The sequence below is a fragment of the Spinacia oleracea genome, chromosome 4 (genome assembly GCF_020520425.1).
Source record: "Spinacia oleracea cultivar Varoflay chromosome 4, BTI_SOV_V1, whole genome shotgun sequence".
NCBI lineage: Eukaryota > Viridiplantae > Streptophyta > Magnoliopsida > Caryophyllales > Amaranthaceae > Spinacia > Spinacia oleracea.
In genome coordinates this window covers 7358777-7376215 of record NC_079490.1, presented here as the reverse complement: position 1 = coordinate 7376215, position 17439 = coordinate 7358777, and the positions used below count along the sequence as shown (strand labels likewise).

Here is a 17439-nt window from a genome sequence, read left to right as displayed (position 1 = left end):
TACTATTCATTTTCCGGTCAAATTTAACCAAAGCATAGAAAAGTTTAGTCCCTTTGGTTAAATGTTTGGGTCCTTGAGTTAAAAATAATTTAAGTATAATGATTGGTGAAATTTTTGAAATGTAATTAACCCAACAACCAAAGGGAAGTTTTGATTATTGGATAACTTATTTCCTTAATTTTCTAAATTACCCAGTAGTTGGTTAATAAGATTTATTTTCGTAATATTAGCTTAAAAAATGTGAGATTTTCTTTAATTTTCAAAATTAATTTTTATACTGATTGTTACATAGATGAAAGTGAGTTAACAATTTTACCCTTGTATGAGTAAGTCCTCCTCCTCCTCAATCTTTCTTGTCTCACTTTTTCAATTGAAGTAGTACTCAGAAGTTGTCAAAAATGCGATCACCAGTAATCCTTATTAATGTTATTATGTTTATAAACTAGATCAAACTTATCTCAATTACTTTTGTTTTGTTTTGTGTTCCTATATCAATTTAAGATATTCAACTAAACCACACAAACTTCATCTCAATTGCTTTTATTTGTTTTGTGTTCCTAAATCAACCGTCAACCGTACTTAAGCCACCCCAACTATACAAACTTTCAACTGTTATTTTTGACTGGAAGTTGTCTATCAATCACCACCGAAAACACACCTTCATCAAGAAAAATGTGAACATTTGGGTGGTTACACCACCGCCATGGAAAAATACAGAGTAAGTTATTAAAGGAGCAATTAAATTGGTTAAGAGAGTCACCATTAAGCATCACGAGATGAGATTAATTCACAAATATCTTGAAAACAAATGTTTGTAAGATCGAATACGAAAAATTAACATGAACAAGGTAATAATGCAATGGTATGGTATACTACTTTAATGTATCACAAAGATTAACCAACACCTTCGACTTTGTTTTTTTGGTGTTAGCACCCGGTTCACCCTTAGGGCTAATCCGGATTCGGGGCTAGTTCTGGGTGGTTAGGTTCCAGTCCCCTTCCAATTGTTGTTGCGGTGGATCGAACACGGGTTCTCCCTACCAAGTTCAGCCCCAATCACCACTGAACCAACAGAGAATTGGTGACACCTTCGACTTTGTCATTGGCATGTTATTACCGCGGCTAAGTAACACTTTCGGTGTGGGATATGAAGGACTGCACCAGCCGTAGTTGGGGCATGAAAAAGTCTTGTGATCCATATCTTACAGGTTCAATTGGAGTGGTATCAACATTTTTATTTTTTACATGCATCAGCTATCAACCTATCTTTTCATGTGCGGATGTTTATCAAAATGCAACAAAAACAATCACTTTTTTCCTTTTATTTTGCATTTAATTAATTTTTTCATATAAAATAATGTTGGTATAGTTAACGTTGGGTTAGCGGTGAGTTTGTTAACCGGAAAATGGAAATGAGGTCCCAAAAGGTGAAAAAAAAAAGTGTAGGTCCTGAAAGGTGAAAAACATAAAAGGTTAGACCCCAATCTTTAGCTTAACTCCAACAAAAACAATCACTTTTTTCCTTTTATTTTGCATTTAATTAATTTTTTCATATAAAATAATGTTGGTATAGTTAACGTTGGGTTAGCGGTGAGTTTGTTAACCGGAAAATGGAAATGAGGTCCCAAAAGGTGAAAAAAAAAAGTATAGGTCCTGAAAGGTGAAAAACATAAAAGGTTAGACCCCAATCTTTAGCTTAACTCATGAAAAGCTAAACATATTTGGCTTTATCATTTTTTTCTTACAATTCCTTGATGTAATCACGTTTAATAGTAATAATCCTGTTGTTCTTTGTCTGTTAGGTTGATCATGAAGAATTTTGGTTGAAAACGTGTGAACGTTTGTGCCTAATTTTAGTCAAAAGATGTTCATTTTCTTATTTCTTTAACTACGTAGTAGTACGAAGTATGTAAAATACTAAAATATTAGCTTCTTTAGAAACTTCCATCAACAATTCAATGCATCTATCATTCTATCTAATTGAAATTCTATTCTAACTCGTGTATTCTATCTAATTGTAATTCTATTCTAACTCAAGTATTCAATAGTTGTTATTCCTCAATACTAACAAATGACAATTTGTAATCACCAAAAAAAAAAAACAAATGACAATTTGTAATCTACGCGTGTCACATATTGTTTCGGGTACGAGGTTGATTTGTATCGGACGTAGAAGACTTCGGTTGGTTGGTGTTTTATACCGAACAACCTGCATACAAGTATGAGTAAATTGGTCTCCGAAATTTGCACCGAGGAAAATCCATCCTATGCCTACTTAGGCTAAATTAGCTTAACGGAGAGAAATGAGTTCTCTTTCTAAGCATATATTATCTTGCATTTGGTTGCTATTTTAAAAGGCTTTTATGCCTTGCCAAATAGACTTTGTAAATTGTCGGTCTTGAGTTCTTGACTTTTATTTTAACTAATTTCTTATTATTAGCGCCGGTAAACGTGTATTGTAGTATCGCGATCGTGTTCATATGGAATGTGAACGGGTTAGAGAACCTCAACACTAACCGACCTGTTTAATTAATCGTGTCGGAAATCTTTAACAATGTCCCGCTTTTTTCGTGCTTGATTCGTGTTGTCGATCTTGTCGTGTTTGTACAATAAAGTTTGCTCCATTCTAAAGATTTATCACCAAACACATTAAATTATTGGTTGTTTTCCTTGGGTTGGTTAAGTCGTGTTAGTTTCGTCTCAATACTCAGTAGTACCCCGACCCGTTTAATTAAATGTGTCGTGTTGACCCTTTTAACTACATGTCAAAAATTCTTGACATTAACCCCTTTTTTCGTGTGTGGCTCTTACCGTGTTGTGCCAGGTTTTACCAGCTCTACTTATTATATTGATCGGATAAGCCTCACCGGATAAGAGAAACTTGTGAATCGGATCATTGCAGGATCTATGTGGTGGATTATCAGTTCATTACCTACCACTTCAAAAATGAGCCAACACTAATATTTATAGAGTTAAGTATTGTGGGTGCATGACAATGTTACTTAGTCAACAAACAACAAGTTGCACTTCTAGAAATTTCTAGAATGTGATTTATGCTCCCAAAGATGACAACTTCATTTTTCTCATTTTTGCCTACATCACATCCAAAGAAGTGAATCCAACAAGTGCACTTAGGGGGCGTTTGGTTGGGGGTTTTCAGGAAAGGGAAAGGGAATGATGGAGCTTCATTCCATTTGTTGTTGTTTGTTTGGTGGTTTTTGTCATTCCCTTTACCCTATTTTCTTTTTCACTTACCCCCAAATCCCTCTACAATGATACCCTACCACCCCCAAGGTTTGTCATTCCCTTTCCCTTGACCACTCTTTAATAATAATAAATAATAATAAATAATAAATAACAAATATTAATTAATAATAATAATAATTAATAATTAATAATTAATAATTAATAATTAATAATTAATAATTAATAATTAATAATTAATAATTAATAATTAATAATTAATAATTAATAATTAATAATTAATAATTAATAATTAATAATTAATAATTAATAATTAATAATTAATAATTAATAATTAATAATTAATAATTAATAATTAATAATTAATAATTAATAATTAATAATTAATAATTAATAATTAATAATTAATAATTAATAATTAATAATTAATAATTAATAATTAATAATTAATAATTAATAATTAATAATTAATAATTAATAATTTAATATTTAATAATTAATAATTAGTAATTAATAATTAATAATTAGTAATTAATAATTAATAATTAATAATTAATAATTAATAATTAATAATTAATAATTAATAATAGGAGAGAGAGAGGGGAGAAGAATGGACAAACCAAACAACATTCTTAAACAAAGGGTTTTCATTCCATTCTCCTTAATTCCCATTCTCATTCTCTTTCCCTTTCCCTTTCTCCAACCAAACGGCCCCTTAAGTCAATGTGATTCCCCTTATTATGTACTCTTCCGTAATGCCATAGGCTCATAATTGAGGCCTAATGGAATTTGGGCCACTTTTGACCAAACAGTTTGGACAACGTTTTTTTTTCGTCTCATAATACTATTGGTGAATTCTCATTATGAACTAACAAAAACAAAATCCCGGTAACCCAGAATTTGAGAGCACAGACACAGCGTCACAGTCAAAGGAGAGAGAGAACGAGATAGTGGTGGTCGTTGCTCTTCTGGTAATCTATTGATCTCTGCTTTACTTAAAAAGTATTCAATTTATCAATTTGATTTCTTCCCCAATTATTTTTATGTGGGTATGATCTTAACTGTTCAATCTAGGGTTTTTAATTGAGTACTGTAATTAAAGTTTTTTTGCTTGCTGCTTTAGGAGTCGAGTTATGCTTGATTTTAATTTCTTGCTAAATCTCATTTACTTTTGGCATTATTTACCCGTTTAGTTGTTTGGCAAAGTTCGTCGAAAAAAGTTGAATTTTGGTGAGTTGCTGGGGAGTTGATGGGTTGGGTATTGATAATCCCTCTCTTATATATTTGGTATTAGCAAGTGATTTGCTGGAAATCGACTATGGAGTATGTGTTCCATTGATTATTGATTGTCTAGCTTTAGAAGCTTGTATGTTAGTTTATAGCTAGATGTCACTGTAAATTGTGACTCTGTGATTGGGTTGATATAGGAACGTTGTTTGTTTGGTCTTCGATTCTAGCTCTAGGATTTGCGCGACGGTTGAGAACTGCCTATGATTAATTGATTATTGTAACTTGTAAGTTGTGTGCTTCTATTTGCTGAGTGCCTGAGACTGGAGGAAGTAGACGTGGATGATGATACGGAGTAGTAACATTATGTCTGTGAATGGATTGATAAATAAAAAGTAGTTGTTTGTTAGTTTTCCTTTTATAACTCTAGGATGTGTGAATGTATTGACGAGCGAGAATTGTCTATGATTATTGTAAATTGTATGCTCCTATTTGATGGGTGTCTGAGAACGGAGGAAGCAGACGTGGCTAGCAGGATGTTTTAGTTTACATGGTACTGAACTACTGATCACAAGTGTGTGAAGTGCGGAACAACATTTAGGTGGTGGGGGTGCTAAGATAAACCATGAAACATCATTTTAATTTAGGTTTTTCTATTTGTAGTTTTGAAACTTAATAATATGCCGCCTCTCACTGAAAGGCATCATTTTGCCTGCTGGCGCATAGATATCTAAAACATATCTCGTTAATATTTGTAGCATCTATGGTAGGCTTTGTAGCATCTATGGTAGGCTTGGTAGCTCTAGATATTAGCCACTGCATATGCATTTAAGAAAAGTTCATGGGAGATGGCTACACTGTTACACAACTCCCTATAGCTATGCTGTCATCTGACTTTAAAAATATCACGTTCTTAAAGAAATGTCTGAGCAGTTTTATCCTGAGTTATGCTACGATCAATTCTTGTAACTTTTATTTCAACTGTTGTTCACTAGTCCATTTGTCGCTTGCCATTGATGGATTATTGTCAAAACATGTTCCATATTTTAAGTTGTTAAATATTGAAATAGATAATGGAAGAAGTTTTCAATTTCTTATGTTTGATGAACCTCAATATATCCACGGATCTCCATATTAATTAAAGATTTGGACAAGAACAATCAGAGGACTGATTTTCTTTGTTTTTTAACCTCTTACAGGGGCAAATGGACCGTAGATGGAAATACAGTGCAGCAGAATCAAGCCGGCGAGATAAAAAACATGAAAGGGAAGAGGTAAAGGACTCCTCGCACGAGGTTTACATTTTTAGGAAATCTACTGTGTGCAGTATGGGGGCAGCCCCTTAATAATGAACTACGCCGTACAACCTAAATCGTGAATGGTTATTCTATTTTGTTTATTGGGAACTCTTGAGTCTTGAATCTTGATACCTTTTTTCAGAACTACGGTGATTTTGTTGTTCCATTTATTTTGAATTCTTTCTTCCCTCTTGTAGTACAATTACAAACAACCTATTGACTACTGACTAGTAGTTAAAGATGTGATATCGGATTGAACAGTGTGGGTGCATTTTAGTGTCGTATTGGTTGCTGCCGCTTATCATTTTCATAGTGCTTCTAGGTGGGCAATCTATGTTTGAGTTAGATTGACATTGTAATGTTTTTTGTTTACTCCTTTTCATTTCTGTGCAATTTGTTTATCAGGATTTGTTTGGTGGGGATTTTGGCAAAGAATTTCGCTTGCCAATCAACCACAGGCCTACTGAGAATGTTAATTTGGATAACGTTGAACAAGCATCAGAGGACAGGCAAATGTCATCATCTAATATTGGGTTCAAGCTTCTTCAGAAAATGGGATGGAGAGGGAAGGGACTTGGAAAGGATGAGCAAGGTACGTGTTCGCCTGTTCGGTGTTCTTTCAGCTGTATTAATTGTGTGTGTGTGTTTGAATCGATATCTGCATATTTCTTGTGGAGTTGGGGTGCTGCATTTCAATTTGACAATTTGAGTTATGTGACTTATGTCAGGGTCATGACTCTGGAGTCATGATAATTGATATGCCTACAGTTAATGCTAGTGTATCATGTCAGGTCTTGGCCTTTACCTTAAAATATAAGTTTTAGGTGAATCAGGTTTCATAAATTCAGATTAGGGCTGATGAATTTAGGGGTTTTTAGGTGGAAACTGGAAAGAATAGCCCCTTTATTCACCATTTGTCTTTTCCTCAGATGACATGGTTCACAAAGTAATAGTTCATCAAGCCTCCATGAGCTTGGTTTGAAGAGAAATGAAGAGAGTGATCTTGACCTACATGTTACCTTTTTGAGACTCAAGTGACCGTACTACTAGAAAGCATTATTTTTTGTGAATTGCTCACTGTTACCTGGTTCGCTAGTATGAGACTGGGTACGGGTACGCAATTCGCTACCTAATTTGCTAAATTAGACCAAAATAGTACCATTTTCACGTTATAATTCGTGTATTTGGTTCGCGGTTCGTGCGGGTGATCAGAGAATTAGGTAACACTGGAATTGCTAGAAGTCTTCCTAACTAGATTGTACTTGGTGAAAATCTTTTGCGTGGTACTGTTAATAGTCTTTTGAGATTTCTTTGTATTCAATCTACTAAATTAAGATCTGATAATTCATTTGTATCTTTCTCTTTCTCTTTCTCTCTATTCTATAAGGAAATAAGGAAAGAGCTGAGGTCATTTCAGTAATCACACTTTTGGTGTCCCTCCATATAAATGACTAAATTACCCTCGGTTACTTTACAGTTTAATTAATTAATTAAAAAAAAAAAATAGTCTACTAAACATCCAAACAAAGAAGTGTAAAAACGTATCACAAATCAAGAAACAATTAAGATTATATCAACGTTAGATTATATCAACGTTAGAATATATTAGATATATTGTAATTGATATAAATATTGTAGTATTAGTCAACGTCCATATTTAGTTAACGTAATTGACGTAATTGATTGGCGTAACAACTGACATATTACTCTCATATTATTCTTCATGTATTCTGTATATTTTGCAAGATCATGAATGAAACATGGACGTTAACTAAATATGGACGTTGATTAAATATGGACGTTGATTGGCATAACATTTACATGAATTACAATAAATCAGATTATATCTCTATCTCTATTCTATAAGGGAAGAGTTGAGGGCATTTCAGTAATCACACTTTTGGTGTCCCACTATCTAAAAGACTAAACTACTCTCGGTTACTTTACAATTTAATTAATTAATTAAAACATAAAGAATAAAATAGTCTAGCAAACATCCAAACAAAGAAGTTTAAAAACGTATTACAAATCAAGAAACAATTAAGATTATATCACTGTTAAAATATATGTTAATATATTCCGATTTCTTGTAATTGATGTAAAAGTTGTAGCACTAGTCAACGTCCATATTAGTTAGCGTAATTGACGTAATTGATTGACATAACAACTGTTATATTATTCTCATGTTATTCTCCATGTATTCTGTATATATTTCAAGATCGTGAATGAAATATGGACGTTAACTAAATATGAACTTTGACTAATGCTACAGAATAATATGGACGTTGACTATTTAGTTAACCTTCCTATTTAGTTAACGTTCATATTTCATTCACGATCTTGCAATACACAAAATACATGGAGAACAATATGAGAATAATATAGCAGTTGTTATGCCAATCAATTGCGTCAATTACGCAAACTAAATATGGACGTTGACTAATGCTACAACTTTTACATCAATTACAATAAATCAGAATATATTAACATATATTCTAACAGTGATATAATCTTAATTGTTTCTTGATTTGTGATACGTTTTTACACTTCTTTGTTTGAATGTTTTATAGATTATTTTATTCTTTATTTTTTAACTAATTAATTAAATTGTAAAGTAACTGAGGGTAGTTTAGTCTTTTAGATAGTGGGACACCAAAAGTGTGACTACTTAAATGCCCTCCGCTCTTCCCTTATAGAATAGAGATTAGATAGAGATTAGTGGCCTCATCTTATATGTGCATAAAAAAATACAATCACAATAGTTACAATAGTGAAATGTTTGTTTGGAGGAACTTTATGAACAATTTTTCTTATTTATTATTTGAGGTTATTAGACGCAATAACACAATGTGACGTTTCAATTTAATATCGCATGCATTGCGTGCATATAAAACTAGTATTATACTTCCTCTGTTCTTTTTTAAATGACACAATTATTTAGGCACGTTTGCCAATGCATGATTTCAAACATTAATATCTTCAACTATGGATAAGAAAAAATTATAAAAAGTTGATATTTAAAAAATATTTATTGAGATGAATCTAATAAGACCCTTGAGACGAATCTAATAAGACTCCACACGACTATGTTTTTTCTTAAGTATAAATCACAAAAGGAAGTCAAATGAGCTTGTGTGAATAGTGTCATAAACCCAATTGTGTCATGTAAATAAGAACGGAGGAAGTATAAGGAAACACATGAGGTGTTTGACTTTTTAGTGTCCCTTTGTGAAATGCCTATTATACCTTATTATCGTGTTAAATTTGTTTAAATGTAAAACATTAATTTATCTATTTCTATAAAAAGATCATTTCAAAACAAAAATAAGTAAATTTCCATTTATCTAAGCAAATACATACTCCGTATGACCTTTGCTTTATAAAACTACAATATTCATATGAAATTTCACACACGCATGACGTGCATAAACACTAGTTTCCCTTATTACAACATCAGTTATAGAGAAGTCTAGCCGTGGAACATAGACAAACGTAGTAGAGAACATTTTTAATGGTACCCCTTTGGAATAAGCCTATGATTTTGTTGTTGTTTTGTCAATAATTTTTCCCTTTTAGAGGCAATGAGATTCATATAAAACAAATTTGGTGCTAGACTATTGTCCCACCTTCTTTCCCAGTGGCATAGAGAAATTTTAAGCTGATAGTTGAATTAGGCATGGCATGTATCATGTACATTGTATCTTTTACTTTTCAAAAGAAGAGACGACTAAGGGATACCCTGTTCCTTAAAAGAAAACAGGATACCCTGACCTCTAATATAGTACTTTGACTTGCAACATCTAGAACTTTGGGCAGCAGATTTGTGGTTTTCTGAAAATAATACAAATCCTATAATGCACTGAAAAGTTTTGTATGATTTTTGTTTTCTTAGCTTGTAGCTACTGCTGTCTATTACTGTAAGAAATTTAGTGTCCTTTGACCTCTGCAGGTATAACTGAGCCAATAAAATCGGGCATGCGAGATCCGAAACTAGGCATTGGAAAGCAAGAAGAAGATGATTACTATACGGCAGAAGAAAATATACAGCGTAGAAAGCTTGACATCGAGGTGGAGGAAACAGATGAAGTTGCAAGGAAGAGAGAGGTATTCCAACAATTTGTTAATTTAGTTTGTAGTCTATCAATGCCAGTAATAGGAGTATTAGATAAAGTGGTTTGATTCATTACCTTTTGTGAAACCTATATATAATAACAGAAGGCAGCATATAGCATATATGTATGTCTTTTGAGGGGAATGATATAGGATGAGCGAACATCCACTTTGGAAGCTCTTGAGAATTTCGTGCAGTTTTTATTACCTGGTGGGTTCTTCTGCCTGCTTCGTGCACATATTGAAATCAGGTGTTGGCAGAACGGGAGCAAAAAATTCAGACTGAGGTGAAGGAAATACGCAAAGTATTTTTCTGCGATCTGTGTAACAAGCAATACAAGTTGGCTATGGAATTTGAAGCTCACCTGAGCTCCTATGATCACAATCATAGAAAGGTAAATGGTAAAGTCTGCGTTCGTTTGATTTATTGCACTTATCTTTGTGCTGCTTTCCCAATCTAATCAATTGTGTTCGTGTCTACAGCGCTTTAAGGAGATGAGAGAGATGCATGGTAGCAACCGCGATGACCGGCTAAAGCGAGAAATGCAACGACAAGAGAAAGAGATGGCCAAGTTTTCCCAAATGTTTGCTTTTTTTACATGAACTTTTTTGATATGATTGTCCTCTGTTTGTTATTATGAATCTTATTCTAGATCTTTGTTTATCAGTGCTGATGCTCGCAAGCAGCAGCAAACACAAGAGCAAGAGGAACAGCAACAGCAAGAACAAGAGCAGTCTGGAAATACTCCTGTTATGGATGCAACAACAGCTGCTAGTGCACCTGTTGATATTGATCAGCGAAAAGCACTGAAATTTGGCTTTTCCGCTAAAAGTGGCACAGCTAAGGTATGTAAGACTGTGATATTTAGGTCATACAAAATCTATATCATGTGCATTAATTGGAATTGACTGCTATTAGAACTACGAAGACTCTTGTCACAAATATATCTTTGGGCATTAATTGGAATTGACTGCTATTAGAACTACGAAGACTCTTGTCACAAATATATCTTTGGGCATTAATTGGAATTGACTGCTATTAGAACTACGAAGACTCTTGTCACAAATATATCTTTGGGCATTAATTGGAATTGACTGCTATTAGAACTACGAAGACTCTTGTCACAAATATATCTTTTGAGAACTTGTCCACATGCCTTTTTAACTATGAAAATTTTGTTCTTCCCATGTCCAGAATAAAGTCACAGACTCACTTATGATACTCTAAGGTGCCTGGGAAAATCATCACATTTCCTAAAATAATTGGTTAATGATTAGGTTTCCTAATATGCCACTACTTGAACTAAATGTGGATAGAAACAACATTACTGTTACGAAGGTCCTTTTTTTGTATATGTTAAATTATAACCTTAATTATGAGGTGTTTGGACAATGTAACAACTGATTCCGGATGGAGGGAATATCATTATGTATCATCTGTATGAGATTTTTGGCTGTACCACATTTCACTAGTAGGAAATAGAATGATTCGGGGAGGGTGCTGTAACTGTAACTATCAGGTTGTTACCGCATCAATTTCATCAAGTAGCTTAAGCTTGCCATCCTCTTGCTTCATACTATGGTGATTATTTCCTGGTATTTCTTTCTTATATAAGGTCTGAACCCCATTTCTGGTTTGTTTCTTGACAGAGCTCATTCAACATTGCTGCTAAGAAGAAGCCGAAGGTACCAGTGGTCTCTATCTTTGGAAATGACAGTGATGAAGATCAGTCCTGACGACTAGATTTGCAGAAGAACAAATACACGCCTGTCTGAATGACGCTCATCATATAACAATTTCCCATTTCCCCCTGTTTGTTTTACTTTCTTTTACGTTGTTTAGACGTTGATATGCATGTGTGAAAAACAGAAAATAGATACCTTAAATGATATGGTTGTTTTACAGTTGCAAACTTGCAATTGCTGTGAGTGTCGAGTTTGTTGAATCATATGCCTTTTCTGATCCAAGTTGTTGCCTTTTTTTTTTCTGAGATTCTTTTTGGTTTATAAGTAGAAAATTTTGCAAGGTTTGCAACTTTCTTGCATACTTTTTTTTTTGATGGAAAACTATCTTACATACTTTCATAACCTAATTAACCCACCTTACTCGAAAATTGCTTAGTGAATGACTATTACTTTTAAATAAAATTCATAAGATGACCATATGTTTCTAGTGGTTTAAAATAATACTAAAAGAACAATAATTGAGAGCTTTAAATTTGATATTTTTTTAAAAAAAAACTTTCGGACAAGACAAATGTTGTCATATTTAACTGATTTTCTCTAAGAAAATTATATGTGACACTAGATCAGGTCATATTATAAAACAGAACAGAAAAAATCAGGCTAAAATAGATCAGATCAGTAAAAGTTAACAGCCTAATTCCATAAAGTACTAGTTACATGACTTGCAATGTAAATCTGTTGCTGACTACTTGAAAAGGATTAGTTGCAACAACAACATCCATTATTGAGCAGATATGATGCACAAAACTTAATTCGAAAACAGAGATTACGAGCTATCTATTTAGACTGCTTCCGCAAAGCCCACTCGCTGGTTGCCGAAATCAAAAACAGAATGGTACACTCCCATGAATACATTTCCAAAGATCCTGTGACAAAGATGACAAACATCGAATGAGGATTTGCAAGAAGACCTCAAATATCGAGCAAACAACTTGTATCGTAAAATGCAAATCAAGCGTACCATGAGCCTGCAGGAGATGGCAGATCCACTGCATAAAACTGGCTTCTGCAGATCTTTTTATCGTGTTCTTCAGTTGTACGAATGTACTGCAGTTAATTGAGGGAGGTAACACGGGTATAAGCAACACAAAACTTAAAATGCCCTTGAATTTGGATGAACACTTAATCTTGAACTTGTAGCATCATTAGCACCTAATTAACACCACACTTGATAAAATAGAAACGAACTAATCAAACCTGTTGAGGAGTGAATGTGAAAGGATTGTTTCCAATCGTGAGCGTCAAGTTTGGCATGCGTTTGATACGGTCACAAGGGACTACTACATCTCCTGCAGGAGCTGGAAAGCTATGACATAGCTGCAACGAGCGGAAACCAGATTTTATTAGTGAAGCTTGAAAAGCTTAATTAGAAGAAAGAAATCTGCAAAATGAGGTAATAAAAAAATGACCTTTCTAACATATTTCAGTATTTCTTTGATGGTTTTTTCCTGTTTCATCTGGTTCTGAGTCCAAGTTACTGTCTTCTGACAGGCACTGCATAACAGATCATCTGTAACTGATGTAAGTTCTTTTCTGTTTTGTCTTTCCTGTCCCGTCTTCAGATCATTCCTGCAGATCAATTTGGTTTATGGAATATGAACTCTTAAAGAAGAAAATGTCATTAAGTCTCTCTTGGGAAAAATGAAGTATAAATTGACTCAGGCTCAAAAAAAAAAAGGTTTCAGGTTAAATAAGATCATGTATTCATATAAATTTCGATGAGGGAAACACGTTTATTATACGACTAAAAGCTAGTCTATATAAGTCCCAATTAGGGTTTAGGTTGTGTTCTCTTTACCTTATTCTTAAAATCAGACCAGATAAGAAAAATTCAGACCAGAACAGACCAAACCGGAATAGAGCCAAGATCAGAATGATTCCGTGTAAGGGGAGTTTGGGTAAAAAGAACAAAGCAACAAAGTCTTGCCAAACTCCAAGAGTGAAAATTGTTTCCTTGCCCTAGAAAAGAGGCTATGTATATCCAACTCTGCAATCTATAACTTCATTTCATTCCCAAGTCCGTTAAATTATTTTACCGAGTCCTCACATTTACGCTATCTACTTTAGAACTAAAGGTCTTTAAGATGTAAAAGGATTAACCTCAAATGTTGAGAACCAATGAAGCACAAGCTGATTTGGGAACATACTTTATCAGGATTAACCTGCAGATAAAAAATAATAAACTTTTCATAAATTGCGCGACTCAGAAGGGAAATTGAGGGACAGTACAAAAGGGCCGGGTAAGGAGAAAGAGACCCCTGATTTTAAAAGATCATATATAATCTTTCCATACTGAGAGACTACTTCTTTGCATTCCATGCTTTTGACACCTTTTGCTCCAATCGCGTGGTTTATCTCAATAATAACAGTCTGAAATTTCACGAGATATCAGTAGAATAATTTTAACAGAACCTAGGTAGAGAATGAAAAGAGAAAATGGAAGAGATTTCAGAAAATACCGAAGGGCCTGAAAGTAATGGTGATCCTGAGTCTAACACAGCAGGGCAACCCTCCTGACAGTAGCCTAGGAAAACATGAATGGAAATTCAAAGAGTTTTATGATCATTTCTCCAACTTAATGGAACTAAATACAGATCATTTGAAATCAACTGATGTTTATGATCACCGAAACTATACCAGATGAATGGTTGCCAATGAAGAATTCCCCGATTTCAATCTGAATATACAATAAGAAGAAACCTTAAATGTCATTAAAAGTCTGTTAATAACTAACTTATATGATCAACTAATGTAAACTTTAGACCATCTAGGTTAATCCATCTTTGGGGATCAACTCGTATACTTGCAATAGTCTCACAAAAATCCCAAAACTGTAACCTCTGAATCTCTGATCACTTGGAAGTTGGAATCATAATAAAAACACAAGCCCACAGACACACAGTTGGATTATTCTAAGGTAATATATTATACTAAAAAAATTCCCGCCAAAACCTTTATTTTTTTATTCATTTATTTGTTTTCAATAACTTTTTATGGAAAAGATTCAGTATATTTCACTAAAATTTAATTAATCTTTTGAAAATCCGTCAAAATCTTTTGTACTCCATACTACTTTATTTTCGAACAATTTTGTCTTACTCAAATATTTTATACAAAATGGTCAAATTATAATTTTATAATATCCGTGCGTACACGAAACCTAATCCAGTAGACTACTATAACTCTCAGATTATTCACGTAAATTTTCGTACTTTCTTTATGTTTCCTACTGACCTGCCATATACCATCCTGGTTCTGGATCACAGGAACATATGTATGTTTTCCCTTGAAATGATTAGGATCAACTCCACCAAAAACTATTTCTCCTCCTAATTCTGCTTCTGGATCCATGTTAAACCAAATCGAGAAAATCTTCTTCTCTAATAGCCCTTGTTCTGCCATTGTATGCCTACATGATAGTTAGAAACTTGGTGTTTATGATCATATTAAAAGAGGAAAAAAACTCATGCCTAAGTTATACGGAGTAATGTTTACCATATAAGGTTGGCGTTCCCGTCTGATTTATCTGGAAATGCAAGCCCTACTACACCATCAAATTTAGCATGTACCAAAGTTAGGCTGTCTTCACTAGTTACCTCGAAGAGTATCTGCATGCATACATTTTTGTAAAAACATGATTTCACTTTTTTTTTCCTGAACTTATCTTATCTGAACATAATAAAATTTAAAATTATACTTGGTCAACCATTTTTCATGAACTTATCTTTATCTGAACTTATTTTTCATGAAATAGTGGAAATAAGGTGACAGAACAGAGGTTAAGAGTAGTTTTGTGTGTAAGAATGAAGAATCCATGTAATATAGCCATTGTAAGTTAATTTGTTCCAAGGGAAGGTATTATTTGCATGCATTGCACAACATTCACTACAAAAAATGAAAAGTCCATGTAACATAGCCAAATTATGTTTCCTAACTAGCAAAGAGTGCCATTTTTGTCACTAATTAGCAACAATGATGCCTATTATGTTATCATGTGAATGTTTCTTGCACAATAATTAGTCGAAAAGTGAACTTCAATTCTCACTAAGGTTGTGCTACGGAGAGGATATTAACTTAGTAAGTCACAACAAGTCATGTTAAAAAAAACTCGTGTAAGAAAATAGTTCATGATTTTGGAGATGAAACTGCCACTCACCTCTTGTAGGTGGGTGTACGTGCAAGAAAATAGTTAAGACATCAAATATTGATAAAATTAATTAGAAACTTGCTTGGTTTTTGACAAGTAGACCTCCAATTTCAACATTATCCTGGTTGAGAATACCAATGAGTTTTGCTTCCGTCCCATAAATAATATCATACGGGGTTCCTGGAGAGTAAGATGGCATATTATTAGCTACACATATCAACATTTAACAAGCTATGTGACAAGATTACATGGACAAGTTGACCACATAATTAAAACTTAAATTATGGTCTCAAATTATTTGTCAAAATGAGTTTGTTTTTAAGATAATGAAGCAAAGGTTTTACCTATCTTGGTGAATGTACTTGAATTGCTTGAATTATACCTGTGATGGAAATCACAAGCCACCTACAATAAAAGTACAGCTTAATTATGAGTTAATAATTGAATACAAGCACAAATTCACCTTATCGACTGTTCACGTGTACTTATAATGTAACCTAACAACCTGTTATGTTCCCTTAATTTCAGATAAGATAAGTTTAGTAACAATAATTACAATTTATAACTAAAATAAGTTCTGATAAGTTTATATTTCATAATGTCAGAAAAAATAAGTGAAAGTTAGGTCAATAGAACGCACTCTCATAGCCGAACATACTAATAACCATCATTGGAATAACTGCTTTTGTATCAACAAAATCTGAAAGCAGAGACTTACAGAAGAGTTGCATTTAGAAGATGGAACCCAAAGATAGGAAATTGCAGTATCAAATATAACTGCAAATTTCTGGGGTGGTGTGCCAATTCCAATCTCTCCATAAAATTGAGTGTTCATATAATTCTTCAAATATATAATTGAATCACCAACATTTGCCACTTCAAATGTTCCCAACTTCCTGGAAAATCTAATTTCATTGAAACTTGTTTGATGATGTTGTAGATGAGCTCTTTTGAGACTGATTCTCACTAACCCAGAAATTGTTAAAGGAAGAAAACAACTTATTATTGCCCAAAAACAAAGAATTTGGAACAAATTATTGACACCCATTTTGTTGGATTATCCCTAATAAGAGTTGAATAGTTAATTAATAAGTTTGATGTTTTTTGGATTAAAAGAGAATAATTTCATGGAAAGAAAGAATTGTGAAGAACTAAAAAGTTACTAGTGTAGAAATTAATGAAAATCCATGTTTTATTTTTTTATTTTTTTTTAATGATGAATGATAATAAAAAAATTGCCATGCTCTTACTCCAACCACAAATGCTAGATTTCTGGGCCCTATCATTTTCTGTCCTAACAAAATACTTACCCTTTTGTACGGAGTAGTAATACAAATCTGAACTTATTTTCTCGAACACAAATTCTTATTTATATGGGTGTACAATAAATATTGTACATCAAAGTTAAAGTTGGCGTAAAATGCTTAAAAGTTACCCTTATATATGTAAAAGTTATCTACTTTTTAGTAATAAGTTTTTTCATTTTAATAAAAAATATTTTTTCAAAATCATTAATAATGTATAAAATTAATCATTTAACACTTTAAAATGTTTATCTATTAACTTTTTTTAATAATATAAAAAATAGAGAAACTGAGTAAAAGTTAGAAAAAACTGGGTAAAAATTATGTTGGTGCACAATAAATTTATTGTACACCTTGTGCATGCAAAACCTTTTGTTTCTTGAATGATGTGAAAATAAGGCGA

General features: G+C 33.1%; 2 protein-coding genes across 2 annotated transcripts; one reads left to right on the top strand and one right to left on the bottom strand.

Moving 5' to 3' along the window:
• Positions 1-4018: 4018 nt before the first annotated feature.
• Positions 4019-11807, top strand: LOC110797236 (uncharacterized). Its single transcript, XM_022002326.2, has 8 exons — positions 4019-4175; positions 5631-5705; positions 6135-6321; positions 9679-9833; positions 10091-10234; positions 10323-10423; positions 10508-10685; positions 11490-11807. The coding sequence occupies exons 2-8, from the start codon at positions 5637-5639 to the stop codon at positions 11574-11576; spliced, it is 921 nt and encodes a 306-aa protein (XP_021858018.1). The 5' UTR covers positions 4019-4175; positions 5631-5636; the 3' UTR covers positions 11577-11807.
• Positions 11808-12158: 351 nt separating this feature from the next.
• On the bottom strand, positions 12159-16945 carry LOC110797237 (aspartic proteinase). Its single transcript, XM_022002328.2, has 13 exons — positions 16451-16945; positions 16077-16137; positions 15815-15912; positions 15081-15193; positions 14820-14994; positions 14223-14262; positions 14045-14109; positions 13842-13955; positions 13686-13747; positions 12995-13154; positions 12783-12902; positions 12547-12632; positions 12159-12451 (listed from the first exon to the last, which is right to left on the bottom strand). Exons 1-13 carry the CDS (start codon positions 16778-16780, stop codon positions 12367-12369), a joined length of 1509 nt encoding a protein of 502 aa, XP_021858020.1. The 5' UTR covers positions 16781-16945; the 3' UTR covers positions 12159-12366.
• Positions 16946-17439: the final 494 nt, after the last annotated feature.